The 21553-nt window shown below is 43.5% G+C and overlaps 1 protein-coding gene across 4 annotated transcripts in view; it reads left to right on the top strand.

Annotated features, from left to right (window-relative positions):
* TSPAN18 (tetraspanin 18) overlaps window positions 1-21553 on the top strand; it is a 120773-nt gene that overhangs the window by 87977 nt on the left and 11243 nt on the right. Inside the window, exons 3-7 of one of the 4 annotated variants that reach the window (XM_048305796.1) lie at window positions 9-75; window positions 5707-5796; window positions 11493-11584; window positions 12346-12540; window positions 18028-18102. In XM_048305796.1, coding sequence (XP_048161753.1) covers window positions 11522-11584; window positions 12346-12540; window positions 18028-18102 — 333 coding nt within the window. In that variant the 5' untranslated portion in view covers window positions 9-75; window positions 5707-5796; window positions 11493-11521. Of the gene's footprint in view, window positions 1-8; window positions 76-2959; window positions 3058-5706; window positions 5797-11492; window positions 11585-12345; window positions 12541-18027; window positions 18103-21553 lie in introns of those variants that run through there. The other 3 variants (XM_048305793.1, XM_048305794.1, XM_048305795.1) reach the window with 3 other exon arrangements.

The raw sequence follows: 21553 nt of genomic DNA, 5'->3' as shown, positions 1-21553 counted from the left end.
TTTCCTAGGTCATTTCTCATGTCTTTTGCTGCATTCAAGTTTTCCTGCACATATCACACCTATAGCTTGTGAAATGTATGTATTTCCTATAGTATCCTATTATGTTTAGAATCCATAATACTTTGGCATGCATTGTTATTCTAGTTGTTAAAAAAATTTAAAAGATGACCAGAAACAGATAAATAATGTCACTTCTCAGATTTCCAGAAATATTATTTTCTGGTTTATTTAGTACTACTGACATCCCTCATTTAAGATCTGCTTTTCTTAGAGGCTCTTTTTCCTAACCTTTGCTTTTCTAGACTGATTAAACCTGACTAAACTGATTGTTTTGTTTTTATATCTGTGTAGGCTCTTACATTGAACAGGGAATTTTGTTAGTTTTCTGGGCTTTTGGTCTGGTTTTGGTTTGGTGGGGGGGTTGGTTTGTTTGTTTGTTGGTATCTTTTTTTTTTGCTGTTTTGTTGTTTTGTTTTGTTATTTTGTTGGGTTTGTTTTTTTTTTTTTTTTTTTGTACAATATTTAATGCATTTCATGTTCTGTTTGGGATTTCTTTTTTAAAAGGAATTAAGTTATTTCTTCCCCAATTAAATGATCCTAAACAGTGGGTTAGTTTTTCTACACCTCTGCCTTATGAAAAAACACTGAGAATAAACACAATAAAAAGAAGTTAACCTATTGATCTGCAGGTCCATTCTGTGTTAGAACAGATGACACAAGCAGGGATTTCAAATTCCCTTGCCCATGGCCCCTTGCCTCTGCCTCTGCTCAGACAGTCTGGGGCTTCTTTTTCTTGCTATGGACATCAACATCATCATCTTTTTGATAGGTTGAGGCCCTGTGGCTTACAGTAATCCCTTTTGGTAACATCCTTACTTTAAAATAACTTTTGTTCTTTGCCTTGTTTCCCTGAAGCCTGCGAAGTATCAGGAAAATTCTTAAAATACTGAAAATCATGGTCTGAGGAGGACAAGGTTGCCACAGCAACTGTCCAGTGTTCCTGAGATTTATTCCTGCATCTCTCAAAACCATCATGAATGCCACAAACTGCTGAGGCATTTGCTGCAAACAAAGCAGGGCTATAGGAAAAGAGAACAGAAAAGAGCACCGAGGAGTCACATGTTGTAAAGGTGAGATGTGTCAGGCTCAGGGAAAAAGTGGCAGGCATTTAGGCTTTGTGTTAAATCCCCTTAGCACCTGGAGGTGTGCAAACATATGGAGTGTTTAGACACTCGACAGTATCTGACGTGACAGTGGGTAATGTCACCTGGCTTGTGCTGCAACCCCACGATCCACTCAGGAGGGTGACATTTATTCCATCCGGAAGAGAAATACTTTCAGAAATAGGAGGCCAAAGTCAGCTGCCTCCCTTTTGATTTGTTAAATAACAGCTTTCTGGGACAGAAGATGCCTGTCAAAGAGTGCAACTTGTCAGCCAGAAGTGATCAGCTTTTTCATGGGTTTGAGACTGCTCTCAGTACAGACCGGTGAGCAGAGAGCTATATTGGGGGTCAGGAGGCTTAGCACATCCATTCCCCTTTTAGCCCTGGTTTTCTCATCTAATAAACAAAATTAATGTTTTTATATTATCAGTGCATGTCATCTCTGGGTCATCTGTTTAGAAAGGCAGACAATCGGTACCATATGGTTCCATTGTACTGCAGTTAATACAAGGGAAAATACACCTGTGAGCTATCTGAGGACTTTTTTTTTAGAGGAACAGAACTTAAAAGCATTGCAGGCTATGTTTTGGGTCTGTATGCAGGATCTTCTTTTCTGAGACAGCTGGGGCCTGTGTGTGAGAAGCTGTATGAAAGAGCCAGATGTGATTACCTGTGGAACCTTGCTTGGGAAGGGGCCAAAGTGAGCAGGCAGTTCATGTTTCGAATGGTGCAGTGCGCACATTTGCACCAGCTGAAGTGGAGCAGCCTGTGGCCTGAAGCCATGCTGGCACTTCAAACACATAATCTAGCACTTTTCAAAACGTTACAACATTTAGAATTGGTTCTGCTCTGGGACTTCTGAATTTCCATTCTGAATGTCTGTGCATGTGTGGGGGATTTTTACCTCTTTATGATCTCATGTGTTCTATGCACACACTGTGCAAAGTTGCAAATATAAAACAGAGGGCAAGAGTTGTGTTAGTAGTTTCGTTGCAGAGCTGGCGCTATTTATATGAAAATTTAGAGGGTTCAGTCCAGCCCTCTTTTTCCTCCTGTGTGAGACTGATGTGCTCTTACGCACACGAACTTTTGGTGGCAGAAATGTGTTCTTGTTAAAAGCAATCAGGATGAGATGGGACCCAGTTGCTCTGCTTGTGTAGGAAACTTAGGGTAGTTTTGGAGGCAGCTCTGATTCATTTAAACACTGTCACAAGCCTCATATGCTTTTAGTGTTATAAAAGCCAATCAGGTTACTGTTTGAAGATATAAGATGCCCCTAAGGGCTTTGCTCACTCAACTGTGCTGAGGAATTAAATGCTCTGAGGCAGTGCAGCAGCCTCATTCACTCCAGTGTTGCAAGGCAAGGCAGTCATCGCTGGTAAATGGGCCCATGTTACAGTGACATTAGCATTTTAATGCAACTAAAGAGGAGGTAGATTGACTGTAATTTAGTATCCAGTTGCATGGCCTTGTGCAGGTCTCATGGCTGCTCCACAGGGGCCGATTACAGTTACACAGTGCACTTTGAGATCTAATTGGATTTACGTGTGGTAATGTAGTTGTGTCATAGCAACGATTCTGCTGTGCAAGTGCTATGAAATTCCAGAACAATTAGTTATTTATGTAGGAGCAATAGTTACAGGATAACACACGGGGCTGACCTTGTGCCAAGGTCCAGTTCTAAAGCAAAAAGCGTTTCACTTTTTTTCTGATGCCATTGCAAGGAAATGAAATTATTCTGATCCTGCTTCCACAGAGATGTTTCTCCTCACCCTTCACTATGAAAACACTGACCTGATGTAGAGATCCAGCAGGACATGACTTCTGTCTTCAGCTTCTCCTTTGAATATATGGGCTGGCATGTATTTAAGTGTCTCTCAACCCTGCAAATGTGGTGAGCACAGGGGGCTGGCAGTACTTAGAAGCCCTTGCGAAGCGGGACACTCGTAAGGGGTTCATCTGGTGACCCTTCCTGATCTAGTCAACATGCAGGAGGCTGGATTTCTCACAAAGACAGGCCTTGCTTCTCCATCCTGCACACTCCACTCATTTCTTGTTTCAGTTGCTGCCTCTTGTCTGTATCAGACTCTCTCTGCTCCATCCCTCTTTGCTTTGGAGCTCCAGCTGTCTTTCTTGCAGCATGATACCAGCAGGAGGATCGTGTTTAGATGCTTTTCCTTCATCAAAGCCTGCTCCTCAAAGGGCTGCAATGTGAATGTGAAGAGAAGCCAAAGCCAAGGAGAGTTGATGTGGTGGCTGTGGACAATGTACAAGCCACAGCTGGCCAGCCCAAGGATGAGGCTTGGCCTCAGCTGTTGCTCCAGCTCCTACTGTGTTTCCTCAGTGACTGTAATTAAAGGCATCAGCTTGCTGGAGTCACAATTAGGCATGGTGGGTTTGCACTTTGTGCAATTCTCCCTAATGACAAAATCGTAGCTATTAACAAAAGAGAATCTGTTTGGCAGGGACTTCCTCCCCTTTAGGGCCACAGAGTAAGGTGGAACATTGCTGCTGTTTGGCACCAAATGCAGTCTTTCATCTCTTCTGACACACTACCTGCTGGTACCTACTGAAGCATTTAAACTCTTCTTCTCTGGGGTGCTGTAATTTCTTTAAAATATTGTGACTTATGATGGATAAAAAAAAATTCCTCTCCCAGGCAGACCTCTGAGGGCTTGTAGGGATGTAATTATATGCAGACACAGTAGGAGCAGGAATCTTATTATTCTGGTTATTTTCTTAATGATAGGTTTGTATAGCACAGTGTCATCTCTGCTTTAAAGTTAGAGCCATCTTCTCTTGGCAGCATCTATCCTAAGACAGTGGCATTACAGGACAGGACAGCTGAAGAAATTGTCTCTTAATCACACATGCAAAACACAGGATGAAGTGTCCCTACACACCAAAGAAATAGCTATAAAGGTCAGCGTGGGCACTGGGCTCTGAGTGCCAAACAGGGGCTCTCTGCTGCGGGGCACTGTCCCTTGTCCTAGCTGTACACTCTCCAAAGCCCTCTTCAGATGTGCTGAACCTGCTGCAGCCATCTCCCGGCCAGTCACACAGCACCTCTGAACTTTGACACTGGTGGAAAAGCTGTACTGATCCGGGGCAGCCCTTGTCCCCAGCATTGCAATGTAGGGCAGTTCAGCCACTGCCCGGCTCCTGCCTTCAGCACTTCACAGCACAGACAGGTGGATTGCCAAGAGATGTTTGTACCCTCTGGATTTCAAAGGGGAAGCCATCCCTGCTCTTCATCTAGAGATGTAGGTTTTCAGTGACAGAGGAAGGACATTAAACGTGAAGGATTAATGCAAAACAAAAGGTCTATGAATATTCATTTATGTTTTATATTGTAATAGTTTCAGCCACCTTGAAACTCCTTGTTCGCTTCCTGCCAACAACAAACGATAGACTTTTACTCACAGAAGTCTTAATGGGAGGCAATTTTCAAAGGCACATTTACAAATGTTTGTGGGCAACATGTTAAATGCACCCACTCCAGAAATCATGATGGAATGCTGGCAGTGAGAGAGCAGGGAGAGACCCAGGTGACTTATCGGGTGCCTCACAGGGAAGCAGCAGCTCCAGCAAAGCTGTGAGTATGCCAAAACCATTTGTGAAGCACAAGGGAGTGAGTTACAGTGCTGAGCCCTGTGTGAGTATTGTGGTCTTATGGCATGGGGTGCTCTTTGAAGAGTTAAAGACCACCCCTTCCCCACAGCCCTGCAATACAGTCTTGGGGCTGTGTCAGGTGGGAAAAGCAATCTAGGAGAGGGTGCCCTGAGAAAGCAAGAGTCAAACCTGTGTGCCTTGCACCTTAGTCTGTAGTCTCACCTCACCTTTGCCTAGTCAAAGGCTGTCATTAGCATTGTGTGGGCAGAAATTAAAACGTACTGAGAAAATTGTGATTGTTAGCTTGAGGGCAGTGGCAGTGGGCACCTGAGTCCCTCTGCCTGCACCATTATATCTAATGCTTTTGAGTGGACAGGGCTGTGGCTTTGCTGCTCCTCTCTGCCATTGCTTCCCAGGCAGTGACAATGAGGCAAAGGAAATAGTTTGCTCAAGTTGGCATGACAGCTGGCTGGAAGAATGAGGGATAACACCCAACATTTCACGCTGCTGCTCCTAATGGCTGGGCTTCCCAAAGGTGGATTCCATCTTCCTTCCTGCCTTTTCCATTTTCCCAGTAAATGGGCTGTAAAGTCACAGCAGATTAAAGTTTGTCTAAACCTCCTATAAAATACTGAAGGTGCAGCTGGTATTAATCTAGTCCTCTTGTGATATGAAGTGCATGTGTAATGGGACTATAGATTTACGTGTGGTCTGTGGGCATTTAAAACACCCCAAAGATTGTTAAAGAGATTCTGAGGAATTGAATCCCTTGCTGGGTATTAAAAGCTCTTCATTAATGCTAATGTACACTAAATTAAGGTGGCAATTAGGCTGAGCATATTCATCAGGATGGTGTGTTTTAATAAACTGTGTATTTAACATGATTGCATTTTATTGACTTCTTCAGTAATTGTGTATTTTTCTCTTACAGGACAAGCTTGGATAGAAGGAGATACATGGGACACACAGACAGTTAAACACTGGAAGAGACACTGTGCTTCAAGTCCCAAGATTAGCAAAGGTGAGTGCTGTTAATGGCTTGCTCTTTCTGTATGCCAGGTACTTTCTCTGTATCTCTGTCAGGGCAGGTTAAGGGTGCCCTAAAGGTTAAGCTATGGTGTGCTGGAGGGGGTGAGAAAAACACAGCTCATCTGCCACAGTATCACCAGCAAGGTACTGCAGAAAGTCATCCTTCCTTATGAAACTCCTTATGAAACTGCCCTTAATCTCTGTTGTATCTAGAGGAGCAGACTGTGTGAAAATAATACTCTGAGAGGATTTTCTGGAAGGCCCTTCCTGTTAGATATGTTCTCTTAGGAGATCCCACCACTTTGGTTTAAAGTTGAGTACTGCTTGCAGACAGTGAACACAGAAATCCTCTTACGGGAGATGTACTTGGGAAGGAAGACAAGCATGCTGAGCCAAGTCTCCACACCTGCAAGCCAAAGGGTGGCCTGCCACACTGCTGGGGAGAGGACACCATGGAGCAATACCAAGTGGTGGTGATCCTTTGCCACTGGTACGGCTTAGAGCTTCAGGGATATTTCCAGTGACATTGTATCTGGGAGAGCCTCTAGAAATCAATACGTTTACTTGAAAGAGAATTTAGTCCTTATTTTTTAATGCCTTTAAAGGCTGCCTGGCATTGGTTCTGGAGAACTTCAAACACATCTTCTGCTTTTACTTGGTACATCGTGCATGATTATGAAAGTAGGTGTGAGTTGACATCATCTGCTCCTCAAACCACAGGCTAATATATTGTAGGAAGTACTGCAGAACTCGTTTTTAGATTTTACAGGAAGCAACAGTTCAGCATCAGCTCAGTGGACAAGTTCTTCATGCATGTTGACAGCAAAGAGATATTTATGCTGAAAGAAGTTATACACGGATCATATGATAGAAGGGCAGTGACTGAAAAAGTGATCTGCATGAGGGTTGGGCAAGAGGACATGTAGACATCTCTCTCAATCTCAGTTATTCTGTGTTTTCTATCATATATTTGAGATGGGAAGACTGTGATGAGCAGCTGGGCAATCTGTCTGAATGTATGTGCTGAAACACGAATTGTCTGCAGTGACATGTTAGGGATGTGCAAGGAAAATGGTTCACACATTTGTTTTCAGTAGAGGGTAGTAGTGATAAGATACGGAAGACGTGAGGGTTGAGACTGGTGAAGATAAGGTGCTCCTGACAGTTCTGATAGACTAGCACATCCATGAGATGCTCTTGTTCCATTTGCCACCAGGTAACTCAGAGACACCTTGGGCAGCTGTTGTGAAAAATCTTTTCACCAAGGAAAATCATCAAACACTGGAAGAGGTGTCCAGGGAGACTGGGGAATCCCAGCCCTTGGAGATATTCAAAACTTAACTAATGTAACTCTAAGCAGGGTGCTCTAACTTCGAAGTTGGATCAGATTTGGAATTGGCCCAGGCTGGGGGCAGTGGATACTTGTACTAAGTGACATCCAGAGATCCTGTCCAACCTAAGTTTTTCAGTGATTCCATCTTCAAAGCAAAGCTAAAGGAACAACCGCAGTTGATTCTGTGGGTTTCAATCCAGTGTTAAAGCGAAACGGTGGTTGAGGGAAATGTCAGTGGCAGCAAAGAGAAAATTGGAAGCTTTTTTGAGGGGTGTGGTGGAGCAGCTGCCTTTAGAAATGTGAAGTTCAAGGCAGCTGCAAGGCATGCAAAGCAAATGACGGAAGGAAGTGGCTGGAGAACAAAAAAATGCATTGCCTTAAAAAAGTAGACTTTATTCCTAACTGATTACAGCAGCTGGGCTGTGTTTCCTGGCTACGCTGCTGGGGACTTTTAGCCTCCCCATCACTTTGCAAGATAAAATTCATGGGGGATATAGGGGAGAGAAAAATGTAGAATAATGTGCTTAAGAAAAAGCTGAACATTTATAGCTACATTTCAGACCAAAACAAATGCATCTCATATGTCTCACAGGTCTGAGATGGGACAAGCCAGGGAGAGCATCTGTCAGCCGCTGTCTTCTGCAGTTCTGACTGTTAATGTTTGCTTAGCATTAAATGTCTCCTGCAGAGAAGAATTTAATGTCTCACAGATTTGGGGCCTGGAGGAGGGGAGTGAAGATATTTTTAAAAGGTAGATTAAGGCATATGCATTCAGTTTTTATCACACTAGTATCAGTGTGTAGTAGGAGTAACTCAGATGATTTGCTTTTTGTGTGTATGGCTTAAAAAGAAAAGTAGAAGGAAAGCCCATCTCTGTGGGTCAGGATTGTCTCCTAATGTCAGTTATTTTAGCCATGAAGCCTGTCATCAGGGACTGCAGGAACCTTCAGCTAATTAGCAAGGCAGTAGTTGGCACAAATGCATTCATAATTACGTTATTTGTAACTCATATTATCTGCATTTTGCTTGCATTGTTTGTAAATAGCATTACTTACATACTCTTCAAAGTCTGGAGCACGCCGCAGATACGAGCTAGATGGTAAGATATGCTAGAGTGCCCAAGCTCTGACACCAAACAGTTTTAAGTGCCTCATAAGAGATCAGATCATGCTTTTGGTTGATTTGCCCTGTTTGAATCAGTGCAGTCACAGGATCCAAAGGGTGGCCTTGCCTGTGCTGTTTGGAAAGCTGGGTACCCAGCAGAAACCTGTGTGTTGGGCTGGTGTGTGTGGGTCTCTCCAAGTTCTAAGTTCCAGCAGTGCAACAGTTGCTCAGAGCTCCTGTTTCTCAGATCAGGTCAGTGGGTTGGCATTTTCTGGAAGCTTGCATTGAGTTCTTCTGATGTGAAAACTCTGATATGCTTTGTTCTTGGCTTTACCAGCCCAGACCTCACATTATTGCCGCCGAGTTCCATTTGCACATCCTGAGCGGAAGAATTTTGGAATCTGAAAGCCCCAGCGGGTGTGGTCTTGAGCTGAAGCACAGTGCAATGAATAGGGTTGCACTTAGTTGTTGCTTTGCTGTGTGAAGTGTGATGGGTTTAGAAATTACAAATCCGAGCCCAGTACCACTCCTGGGGACAATTTTGTGCCCCAGCAAAGCAGAAGGGAGCCCTAAAGCTGAGTGTGCCTGTGTTCGTGCTACTCCCAGGTTATTGCGACTGACTGATTCTTTGGGACAGTGAAGTTTTCAGGATCTTATTGCTCAATAGATTTACAATCTCCCTTCTCTGCTTATGTCTAGAAGACATTTTAACAAACTGAGTGGATGGGCAGGCAGGAGCAATGCAAAGAATCATAGCCTACGTTTGTCTTTGAAAGTAAAAGTAGACCTGTACTCAGCTCATGTAAATCGGAGCAGTTCCAAGGGAGCTTGCTCGCCTTACAGAGGGAGCAGTCCCAGACATGGAAAGGAAAGTAAGGCAGGAACGTGATTTATCAACACTACAAAGCAGCAAGACAGTGTTAGGCTTAGGAACTGCTGCTTCTTGGACCACAGGCATTGTCTTTCGTGTGGGTGACTGTAGTGGGGTGTGTGAATGATGTATAATGGCACAATAAGGCTAAACTCTTGGGTTTTGTTCTTTTTATTTTGACAAAGGCTGCTGTAATATGGATCACACAGGTGGGTGCTCAAGGCAGCAGGAGTTTGAAATTTCTGAGATAACTTTAAGACTTCGGCTAATATACTAAGACTTAGCCATCCTTTGTTTCATTGGAGCGTGAATTTTTAGTGTGGTGATGGGAACACCTAGGTGACACTAATTGTGGGACTCTTGAAATCCCAGTATCCCACTGATCTGTCTGTATTTTCATATCCATCTCTAGTGTCCAACTCATGTGTTAGTGGAGCTGAAGGCTCACCTTTCCCATGAAACTGAAGAACTCTCTGCCCAGCTCCTTACCCTTCTGGACTTTAAGAACTCTTTTCTTCACGAGACTTGCAAATATGGCTTTAAACAGTGTCAGGAAGCTGTGGGCATTTCTTGCAGGCCCACATCAGAGCTCTGTGCAGTCATGGTCTTGTCTTTGAATCTCTCTGGGCAGAACAGTTATGTATCATAGGTATAAGAAAATAAACTTTATAAAGAAAAAATATTGCCCTCGGTCTCAGGTTTAGATTCAGGTTTGTGTTTCTCCAGAAGCAAGGTGGATCTTCTCAGGATTTCTCTAGCAAAAGGGGTTCCCTGGGCAGTACCAGCAAGCAGAGGCACGCTGCTATCCTGCCCCAGGTACAGGCAGATGCAGAGGGAAAGCAACTGCATGTCCACGTGAGCTTCTGTGTCACACCATTTGTGTCTCAGCCTGTCTTGTCACTAAGAAGGAATTGATTTGATTTTAAATCAAGTGAAAGCATTGCACCAAACACACACTGTGTAACAAAAAATCTGGTTCTTATCTCAGGCAGCCCCGTGCTGGGAGCACTGCCTGCCATGGGTTTTCTCAGCTCTTTGGCTAAAGCAGAGCAGTTCCTATGGTCGCAGGGGAAAGCACCTCATGAGGCTCTACAGCACTCACAGGTTTTGTGGTTTAACAGAAACAATGGAGTGAAAGGCAGTTTTATTTCTGGCCTGGTGAAAATCTCGGATAATTTCAGTTTTTTCTTTTAAGTGAATTAAATGGACTTAGCTAACATAGCATATCATTAGATGCAGGTCTGTTTAGAGAATAGCATTTGCAGTGGAGAAAGGGAATGAGATGCATTAAGAAGCATGAGGGCTTTGGGAAGGCTCATCTGTGGAGCCAAGCAAACCTGTGCCTCAGTGTTTGCAAATGTACAGATCCATCTATGCACTGTACCATGACTGCATTGTTTTCTGTTTCAGTGGAAGTTTTACTATTTCATGTATTTATTCGTCAGTCCCTCTAGGGTACTTGGTGATATAATGGCATATTAGGAAACATAGACACTTCATTAAACAGCAAGCAGGAGCCTTCCTCCAGTGTAGACTCACCTGGTCAGGATTTATTACTGGTGTTCCAATGCAAGCATTCCCCAAGCAGTTGTCTAAATCAAACATTGAGTTTTAGAACTGCTTAAGACTCCTTAGCAATTTTTCCTGGCCTCAAAAGCTTTCCAATGCTGATCCATGGGTTCCTCTTGCAAAAGACCTGTGCAGGGTGGGGCACAGAGCAGCAGGAGTTCATTGGCACAGGAAAATCTCACACTGATGGCAAGCAAGTGTTGTGCCCCAGGCTGAGCAACCATGTGAGGACAGCCTCCTTGGGCCCTGCCATGTCCACGCACTGCTGTCATTCCAAGGCCAAATGTCTTCAAGTTTCCCTGAAGCTGTTGTCCATGTTTGTGTGGCATTCATTCTGTAGAGGAAGCTTGTATGAAGATAGCTGTCCCAGACACTTTTTGTGCGTCTTCTAACTGGGTACAGCTTATTCTGGCTCCTGTTTCAATATGACCTTTTCTCAGTGCGAAATAGACAGGTACATTCAGTGATTCTTAGACTTGACAAGCTTTAAGGAGTGGGGAAAAAAAATTCTTCATGTGCCGAGGGATATCTTTTCCCCAGTATCTCACTCTGAAGCAAAGCTAGACATTTCCTCTCCTGCAACCTTCCCCTTTACTTTTGTGTTTGCCTTCAAACCTTAAAGAATGCAAAGGGACCTAGCAGCAGTCATTATCTCTTACTAGCCTGCACTGTGTTGCCTGTTCGGGTAAGGAAAGAGCTCTTTTGCATAATGAACTCCACAGGGCCTTGGGGGAAATACAAATAGATTGGAGATAGGATTGTGTCATTCCAATAAAAATGGGTGTGCTAAGAAAGTGCTGTTGTTTTGCAGAAGGAATTGGACAAAGGACCCTGAAGACCATGGAGGGAGACTGTCTGAGCTGCATGAAATACCTGATGTTTCTTTTCAATTTCTTTATATTTGTAAGTATTTGGAATTAACTTTCTTTTCTGGATCCCCCTGTTTCCAGCAGCCTGCTGTTCCCAAGCAGGATAGACTACAGTGTGGCAAAGTTGCCACGATACAGAATATCCCCTCTGCTTTGCACTAGCAATCACTGAGTGTTTTGCAGCATCCAAAGATGCTCAGACATTCAGCAAGGCAGCACAGTGGTCACTGTTGTCTGAGTTATTGCTGTCCTTGACAGGGGAAACCACAGAGAAAGCTGTAACTAATGGTGCACATGGTTTATCCTTGAATGGCAGAAGAAATTGTTTTCTAGTCCTGGGTGCCCTGCTGAGGTTTTCACTCAGAAGTAGTAATTTTCCTACCACATGTGGAGTCATTCTTAGTTGTTCTCGTTTTTGAAAGGAAGGATGGGAGTGCCCAGCCACCCTGGCCTCTGCGGCAGGTATGGTTCATGCGAGCCCCTTCACCGGGCTGTCCTCTACAGATGTGGCAGCAGATCAAGACTGTCTCTCTGCAGTAGGGAGAGTAAACAGTTGGTAGAGTGATGTGCCAAGAAAGAAAGGTGCTTTTGCTGCAAATGATTCATTTATTGAGCAAGAGATACTAAGAGCAGCATGTCAGAAGTCACCTGCACAGCAGGGAACATATGCCTTGGAGAAACACAAATTCTCCAAATTAACACCTTTGATCAAAAGATAGCAATGAATCCCATTTTTCTGCAAGTTGTTTTATGTTGACCTATCTCCCTCTCTCTCCTTTCCTTGTGCTGTGACAGCTGGGAGGAGCATGCCTGCTGGGACTGGGAATCTGGGTCATTGTGGATCCCACAGGTTTTCGAGAGATAGTGGCTGCCAACCCCCTGCTCTTCACAGGAGCGTACATCATGCTGGCCATGGGAGCAATGCTCTTCCTGCTGGGCTTCCTCGGCTGCTGTGGTGCCATCCGCGAGAACAAATGCCTCCTGCTCTTTGTAAGTGTCCTTGCAATTTCTGTTAGCCCCCTGGTGCTTCCCAAGAGTAGTGGTGACTGGATAGATGATGTTGTGATAAGTGCAGGAATGGGTGCCTGTTGTTGTAGCCATTATTCCTTTAGATAATAAGTAGGCTTATTATACTTTTGCACACCGCTAGAAATACAGATAATTTGCTTTTTCACCTATATGGATTTGAGCTCAGTCTGGGAGTGTATTTTAACTTTTTTAAGCTTTCATTCTAATTGACCCCATTTGGTTGTTTGGGCTTTTTCTACATTTATAAAGTGACCAGAATCGGTCCTTTCTTGGGTACTCAAAACCCACTGTTCCACTTGTAGATTCATTCCTCAGGGGTTCACAGCAAAGCAGAGGGAACACTGGAGCACAGCTCCTGTGCAAGGGAGCCCCCCCCGCCAGCAGAAATGCCCAGCTCAGAACTGCATCATTGCAGTCATTGCTGCTCTCAATAGCTGGTCACTTCCTGATACAGCCTACTCTGCTCCTGAAATGAACCAGATTTGTTACCTTTGGACAAATTTTCCCCTGAATCACAGGATTAAATTTCAGCCCATGCTGGTCATCAATGCCACTTACTTTAGCTCATACAAAGAGCTAAAGTAAGTCACTTTTGCCCTTGCCCCCCCACTCCTCCCAAGTTCTGATACTGCAGGATTTCTGGCCATTATCTCCTACTGGAAGGCATTGCCAGTTATGTATTGAAAGACACAGACCATTAGTTTTCTTTTTCTTTCATTTTTGTGAAATGTGACCATTTGTTTCTCCCAATGGGTCTGGTGGCACTTTGGGATTGTTGTGGGTTTTGGTTTGGTTTTGTTGTTTTGGTTTTTTTTTTTCCTTTTTTTAAAATCTTGGTCTTACTGTATTTTGTTAGGATTGCATCCTGCACAGCTGCTTCATGGTTCAAAAAAGGCTTGTCTCTAAACAGGACAGGAAAGTCTTCTTTCTTGAATGCAAACTCATGTTTTTCTAGAGATGAGCATGGCTTCACTGGGATAAATTCTCTCTGGCCCTTGGCTCCCATATGCCTTGAGGTCATAGCCTGCAAATGAGAGCCCTTTAGGGGAAGCTGCTGTGGGTTTGATTTCTAGTGATTCATCTCAGAAGTAAATCAGAAAAACAATTGTGTCACCTGCGAAGTCCGTGGAGATCTGCCCAGAGGAACCTAATAAAATGAAAAGGATCAGGCCCAGTGAGCCTGAGGTTACTTCAGAGCCTGTCCCTGTCAGATTAAGAAACTAAAAGTGAAATCTGATGAGAAATGTTATTGTAAGTGAATGGGAGAGTAATATTTCCAGTCTGAATTGTGTCTGCTTCATACAGACTGGTGACTTGGCTGGAGAAAGGGAGCTCTGGGCCATGTTCTTTCCTGATTTAACATCAGTTACAGGTTCAAATGTTTATCCATGTGTTTTAGTTATACTCCAGCACACTCAATTTTGTGGTTATTACTCTTCTTACTCCTAGAGATAGTCCTGAGCCTTGCTGCTTTATTTATTTACCTTTATTATTATTTTATTTTGAATGAAATTTGAGAAAAATCTGGGCTGGAAGTAATACCCTAGACTAGGAGAAACTCTAAAAGTAATTACTGGATAAGGAATTATTGTTCCATTTTGATCAGTCAGGTCTTCAAGGGCTTTTGGTATCAGCACCAACTCTGCTAAACAGCCAGCCATCTCACATGAAGCAGTGTGAAGCACTTGGATGAGGACCTGTGCTGATATACCAAGGGAGAAGAAACATGTTGCTAAATTCTTTTTCGGGGCCACACCAGCTGATGTTAAAATCAGCTGATCTTAAAACATTTGTGAAACCCGAAGTCTGATAGGAGTAAGTTTTAGACATTGAATAGGCAAAAGATTCATGACTGTATGGCAGAGAGACTGGGAACACTTGCAAAACCGAGAGTGTAAGTCTTTGTGGGGGTGGTACCTGGGGAGAAATTGCTAGATCAAATCAAGTCCACTTACAAAGTTGTTAAAGAATTGATGAGCCAGAGAGCTGCTTGAGTGAGATTTCACAGTGATGCATAATGTATGCCTGAAGCTTTTAGTCCAAATGTAAACAGAAGCTAGAAGGGACAAGAAAGATGCATGTTCTCTAGGTTCTGGTATCAGGGTTTGCAAGGACTTCTATTTTTCATTAAGCTGCTTGTCTCTTGGTAAACAATAACCCCATCACTGTGGAACCTAGCATGTTGCATTAAGCACAAGGCTGTGAAGTATTTCTAGATTTCCTGACATTTGGACCTGGCTCACAAAAAAAAGGAACAAACAGTGGCCTGCAAATAAGACATTGAATAACTTGTCCTAAAGGTCCTCTGACTGCAAAACAACACTGTAAAAATCAGAATCCAAAGTACTGTTGAACATACAACATTGCACCAAGGGACTGAATTCAGCTTTGTTAGAAGAACAGCCCATGTTACCTTCATTTGGCTTCGTTTCAAAATCGTGTTTTTCACTCCTGTAAAATGGATGTAGTAGCCCCTCAAACTTCTCAGCATGAAAATGCACGTCCTTTGAGCTAAAGGCAGTTGCTGTTCTTTTTGGAACAGCAGTCCTGAAACTGGAACACTGGATGAGTTATGAAAAATAAGCATTAATTTGTGGAAACTTCTGATAAACCACTTCTGTGAAAACTTCTATAACTATCGCCTGGAGCTGAGGCAAGATTTTTGACCAATATGAGAGATTCCATTTCTCAGGATGTTCACCTTGGATGTGGGGAATATCTGTGTTCAAATGTCAGGTATCAAGCTTGAATTTGAATGTGAGGTTACTGTGTCCCATGCATTAACCAGCTGGGTCCTTTGTGCTCTCACTTATCAGTAATCAATTTAATTTTTCGAAGGAAAACACAGTTAAGCAGATTTTGTCTCTCCTTCAAATGCAGAATGGGAGCAAGTTCTGAAACACTGATGATCCATCTTTTTCTCATCAACCCTAATGGCTGCTTGTGGGTTTTTTCTACTGTAACTTACAAATCTGTAATTCAGAGTGCACAATATAAGTGTAAATCAGTTTGGGAATGATAATGAAGCTTATCACAGATAATCTGGGAACAACTGCTTCCACTTCTGTGCAGACCTGTGCTGCTGCTCGGGTGAACATGTGTCTCCCAGTAATCAGTAAATGAAATGCAATTAGTAGGGTGATGGGATTAATCACTTGATCACCACCTTAGACCTCAGTGACTATGCTGAGATCCCTTGATGGATGATGATGTGAATTTGCAAAGCGTCGTTCATTCTCATCACTTGTTCTTTGCCCTCCTGTGGTGAAATTAAAACAGTCTCTGAGCAGGAAAAAAAAAGAAGCCACCCAGAAAACTCCAGCAGTAAGAATAAATTAGAGTTAACTAGTTCAGCAAAATCAAGCAACAGCATGCTCTTAGAAACAAAAATCTCTGCTCATCTGGCTTTTCTTGTTTTGTCATTTGAGCCCAGGCTCCTTTTCTTTTGTTTCAACTGCAGAAACAGGAAGACAAATGTGATAGGGTGGTGCATGTGCTTTCCCAGTGGGGAAAAATCACTTACAGCTCTGATAATTGACAATAAAACAACATTTTGCCCATTCCAAGCAGGTAGTTTGAAGTCTCTCTCCATTATTGAGGTGCACAATGCACAGCCTTTCAGACACTGTTTATAAATCATTGCTTGGGGATCACAATAGTACTTCTGGCCCTGTCTGCCTGTTTTGTGTTTCAGAAAGACCTTCTATAAACTTCTCACACACACACAAAAACCCCAACAAAAACTAAACCCATCCAGACTTCTCTTGTGTTTATTTTTACTTGTTTCATCTACTTTTATTAATAACACGTACCAAGTTTATTACCCTCCACATGATGTGGTCTTACACAGCTCTTCATTCACTTTTGCCTTTCTCACACAATGCCAAAATCTGAGTTAATGTCTTAACATTTACTCAGTTCTGTAAAATTATCCCAGAGTCCGTGGGCTAATTCTTGGGTTGTTTGAATTTCAGACAGGCTGATTCAGAAAGTAATTTTCTCTTTATGGAGATAAGAATGTAAAAAACGTCCACCTAGTTCAGACTTAAGGTTTCTCAAGCCCGCTGTTTTGTCTACAAGAATGGAAATAAATGCCACTTTGGGAGAGAGTGTGAATCTAGTCACTTTCTGCTCTGTTCCTATAGCTGTTGCTCAGCACCAGCATTCGTTGTTTTAAGGATGTTAAAGGGCAGGTCCCTGTCTGTTCTTTTTACTGTTTCATATGGACTGAAGCAGCATCAAATTAGCATGAGGCATCAGTGTAACTGAGAATTGGTCAGGTGGAATCTGAATCAGAGCCTGCAGGAGTCCCATCACTCATCCTGGGCTGGAAACACTCCCGAGTGCCTGAGTGCTCTGGGTAGACAAGGTCCCAGGAACAGCACCCTCACAGCAGGATTTCAGCCTCTGGGGATGAGACCTCTTGAGTTCATCTGATTTACTTCTGTGGGGTGGGGGGGTGAAGGCACGGTGGATCGCTTGGGCTTGGTAACGTCACCGAAACAAGGTGCCTCTAGTAAGACTGAAAACCAAACTTTCAGATTGAAGCAGCAGAAAGTTGCAAAGGCAACAGGACGAAATACAGTTCCAGCTTAGACTGAACAGCCAGGTGCCTCTCTGTTGTGCTTTCCTTCCCTTTTCCTAAAATTATGATGACACAAGTATAAGGGTAAGGGTTTTACTTCAACCTGGATGTCTGTTTCCCTTTTACTATCACTTAATCTGCAGACTGTGCTTTCTGTCAAGTCTGCAGCATGCCCTTATCTTAAGGATGTGAACATGCACACATTGGATACCATACAAGACAGGGATGATACTTGCATAATGAAATTAAATTAAATTACTATGGTGTGTTATCAACTTTCTGTAGAGGTCCTGTGTGGTTAGTACTTAACTTAGTGCAACCCCATTGTGTGGAGGGGAATATTAACCAAGGCTAATTTTGTCCTGAAATGAAAACAGTCCATTTTTGGTTATCAGTATAAATATTTGAGGGTATATCTCGGTACTTCCTTCCACACAAAATAAGCTGTGATTATATCACAGTAAAATTGTGTTGTTTGTACTGTGATCAGGGGTGTGTATGCATTTGCATGTGATACCTATACCTGTGTCTGGACAGTTTAACCCTGTGTGAGCATGTCCACAATTATATAACTTTTCCAATCCAAATAGGCTTTACTGTTTTGACCTGGTGTGGATGTATCAGGAGATACTATGGGTTCTGTAACCTCATTTGCTTTTACTCATTAGGACCAGGCAAAAGTATCACAAGCTCCCATGTCCTGTGATGAGGTCAGAGATGGAATGTGTGTGCTCCAAGCGACTGTCTCACAGGGTTTTTTAATTGTATGGGAAAAAAAGTTTCCTTAATTATTTTTACTGTCTGTTTTGTGATTAGCAAAACCCTGTATTCCTACTACCTATTGCATATCTTCTCTCTTCCAGTTCTTCATGTTCATTTTGTTAATCTTCCTGGCGGAGCTTTCAGCTGCAATCCTGGCTTTTATATTCAGAGAAAATGTAAGTATCCGATGGTGGGCAGACTCTAGTGAAATTATACACAGCTGGAGCAGGGTGTTAGACGGTGGCTAATTTGTCTGTAGAGTGACTGGTTTCAAATATCAGCAAACCTCCTTCGTTCCTACCCTCAGTCTGCAGAACTGCCTGCACATCAGGGAATGCTGGCTCACCTGGCTAGTGCAGGATGGATAGCTTATGGGGACACTGGGGGGACTACTTATTCCTGAAGTTTTTAGAGTCTTTTAAAGTCTTCCTGACTCTCTTGCAGCCAAACCAGCTGCACATTCCATCAGAGAGAAGTTTTATAATAGTCACACTATGATTAAAAGCAACTATTTTCCTTTTCCAGTATGACATATGTTTAATATTACTAGTGGAAAACTCCTGTTTTCTGAACAGAGCCAATGCTTGCTCTGCAGTGCAAAAATTCTCTTATGAATCTTCTAATCATATTCATTCTTGAACTTCCATGTTCTGCTGCTCACCAGACTCCTACCAATGCTACTCATAAGATATCCCCCTGACCTGCCCTAAGCAATTCTCCCCCCACTTATTGCTCTGCTTAGTTTTGTCCTTCTCTCCAAAGCTTCATATGATGTAGCCTTTCTCTATTCTTCTGCAATGAATATTATTACATGGCCATCATCCCTCCCCTATGCTAGTAGTAAACTTTTACTGCAGTAGTAATAACCACAGTCTCATTTCTTTCTCTAAACAGCAAAGGTCCATGCATTTTTTTGCATGTTCACACATGTGCAAAGGAGAGCCTGACTGAAGTAGGTCCATCCTTCTCTGAGTGATGGCTGTGAAAAAACATTGGCTGGTAGAGGTGGTCACCAGTGACTGCTAGTATTTATTTTGCTTATTTTGCCTCTGGCAGTAGCAAGAGAACATACAGCACATTTGCTGTACTGAACACGAGAGAAATGTGGCATGAGCAAAGAACAGCCATGTATGACGATGATTTTCTTAAACCAGGATATACTTTTAATTTTATTCATTTAAAAAAGCTTTTGATAGAAAAGAATCAAAACTCAGGAAGCTCACAGCGAGACAGTGTGGTGTTTTTATAGTAGGATGGGCTTGGGAGGAGGTGGTGAGAGGATTTTTTTCCATTTATGAGCTGGTGGTCTTTTGTCTTTGCCTCAGATCTGAAGGCAGTGGGGAAGGGATGGCACTCTGCACACAGAATGGGTGTCCCATTCCATCTTAGGCTTGGAGACCATGTCCTCATAGAAACACCTATTAACAGATTGCAGCATGGGGGGTCTGGTGTCTTCTGGTCATGACGGCTCTGCTGTTAGGAGTTTTTAGAGAATGCCTTTGGTTCAGAAGAAGGAACAGACTGTACATGTAGGAACTGCCCTGCAGACCCAGGCATAGGCTTTGTGACAGAGAGAGGACACGGTCCCTGGGGAGCAAGGCCTGGGCAAGCAGCTGTCAGCTGATGGCTCCCACCTCCCCCCTTCTCTGTGGGAAACCTGTAAAAGGTAGAAGAAACTGCCCAGGCTTGCTGCAAGTCCTGGGTGTGGGGTGACTGCACTGCTGATGTGTCCTCCTCGCTTACAGCTAGCTTCTGGGCAAAGAATCAGTACCTTCCACTCCCATGGTAGCCACGGGACATGTAAGGTCATGGCATCTTGCAAGATAAGGTCGCAGCGGTTATTCTAGGCTTCTGTGGCATCTGGCAGTCTTTTGTGAGATAAAACTTGAAGGGGAACAAACTTCTATCTTTCTTAAGCTTGTCTCCTTGTTTGTATCACCAGCTTCCCACTCTGCCAGAATGATTGACAGGAAGGGCTTAAATGGGAAGGAATGAAGAATGTCAGATCCCAGCATAGCTGGAGATGGCTCTATGCAGAAGTCAAACTTGATCTGCGAGTTCTTGTGGTTTGTTCTCTCCTCAGGTTTCTTCTGAAAAAATAGCCCTTGTTTTGGTGTTGCTGTATATTGTGGTGGTAGCCTGTCTGGCTTGGAAACTACTTGGGGTCAATGTTGCTGTCACCTTTGGGTTAGGGTGAGCTGGATGGCTGGACAGGATGTCCATGGGGACAGAGGTAGTCTTTCAGTGACCCCGGGTCGAGAAGAATTCTTCACAGTAGCAATTGAAGGTCAAGATCAGATGTGCTTTTCTCTTCCTTGCAAAACAAATTACTTTCAGGGCATGTGGTGGCAAATGCACACTTAGGCAATCTAAGTTCCTTCAAGGCTTACCAAGCGGGATTCTTTGATGGTCGCTGCACCAGTCCATGTGGCAGTGGCCTCTCTGGGTGTGTAAAATGAGCCAAAAGATACACTTCATCTGTTTGCTTTATAGATAATGTTCAGTGCAGCTTTCTCTTGTATAGTTTCACATCCAAAACAGCTCCCAAACACTCAATGGGGTTAAATTATTAACAGCTAAGGGAGTGAGAGAAATCAAGAGACAAAAATAAGGGAGAAAAGAGATGTTTTCTGCTGAGATTTGACATGAGAGGAAGAGTCAGTGAAGCAGAGCAAGGTGGGGGGGTAAGTGAAGGTGGTATTCGTGAAGGTGAGCTACTGTGACCTGGAAGTCCAGCTGCATTTCTAAAGAGCTATTTAAAAGCAGTCTCTGCAGAGGAAGGTTGCTGTTCATCAGCTATGGAATTACCAGAGTTTCTCTTCCTTTGAAAAGGAGGTTTTGGGGGTGGAGAACCCTTTTTCATCTAGAAGTTCCCCCATAAAATAATGACTTTCATGAACACTAGAGAGAGGCTGTGAAAGAGCAATAGGAATTTCTCTTTATATGCCCTTCAGAGGTCTGGGTGGGAAAAACCCAGGAGGGGTATTTGATTCTTAGTGACCTGTCTTAGCAAGCAAGAAAGGATGGTATGAACAGAAGAGTCCAGTGGCAGGGCTTTGGATGGAGTCAGGATGCATTTTAGCCCCAGTTCTAACACTTAGTAAGCCAGTCACTTTGGATGCTGGTGCCTCTATGTCCTCAGACATAAGGCAAAAGCTAAAGAACATGAACCTTCCTCAGCTGAGCGGACAGAAGTCTCTCAGGTAGAGGGCACTGCAGGAGTGGGAAGTGCAGCACTGGTGACTGCACCTCCATGCCCTGTACTGTGCCAGACACATCAGAATGCTCCAGGCCAATGTAGATGGGTAGGAGTGTGTCCTGTTTTCCAAGCAGGCACCATGAAGGCAGCTTCTTGCACAGCATTCAGTATCCCTGAGCACAGCGTGGCATGAGAATGCTGTGACCTTCCTGGGCAGTGCCAGCATGCCTGTGCTGTGCAGAAATGCCCCCCTTTTTCTAGACCCCTTTTATCAGGCTGCACTAATCCCAGCAAAGCTATTTTTTGAACCAGTGTGACAAAACAGTCTCACTTCATTCACTGACACGTAAGTGTACGCATGCATGTGCTGCATTGGAGGCGCCCCGCCCAAAACACAGCCGAACAGCTCCTTATTGTTCATGGCTGTG

Source organism: Corvus hawaiiensis, chromosome 6, assembly GCF_020740725.1.
Source record: "Corvus hawaiiensis isolate bCorHaw1 chromosome 6, bCorHaw1.pri.cur, whole genome shotgun sequence".
Taxonomy (NCBI): Eukaryota; Metazoa; Chordata; class Aves; order Passeriformes; family Corvidae; genus Corvus; species Corvus hawaiiensis.
Note: the sequence above shows the minus strand (reverse complement) of the source record. Positions and strands in the feature narration are given on the sequence as shown.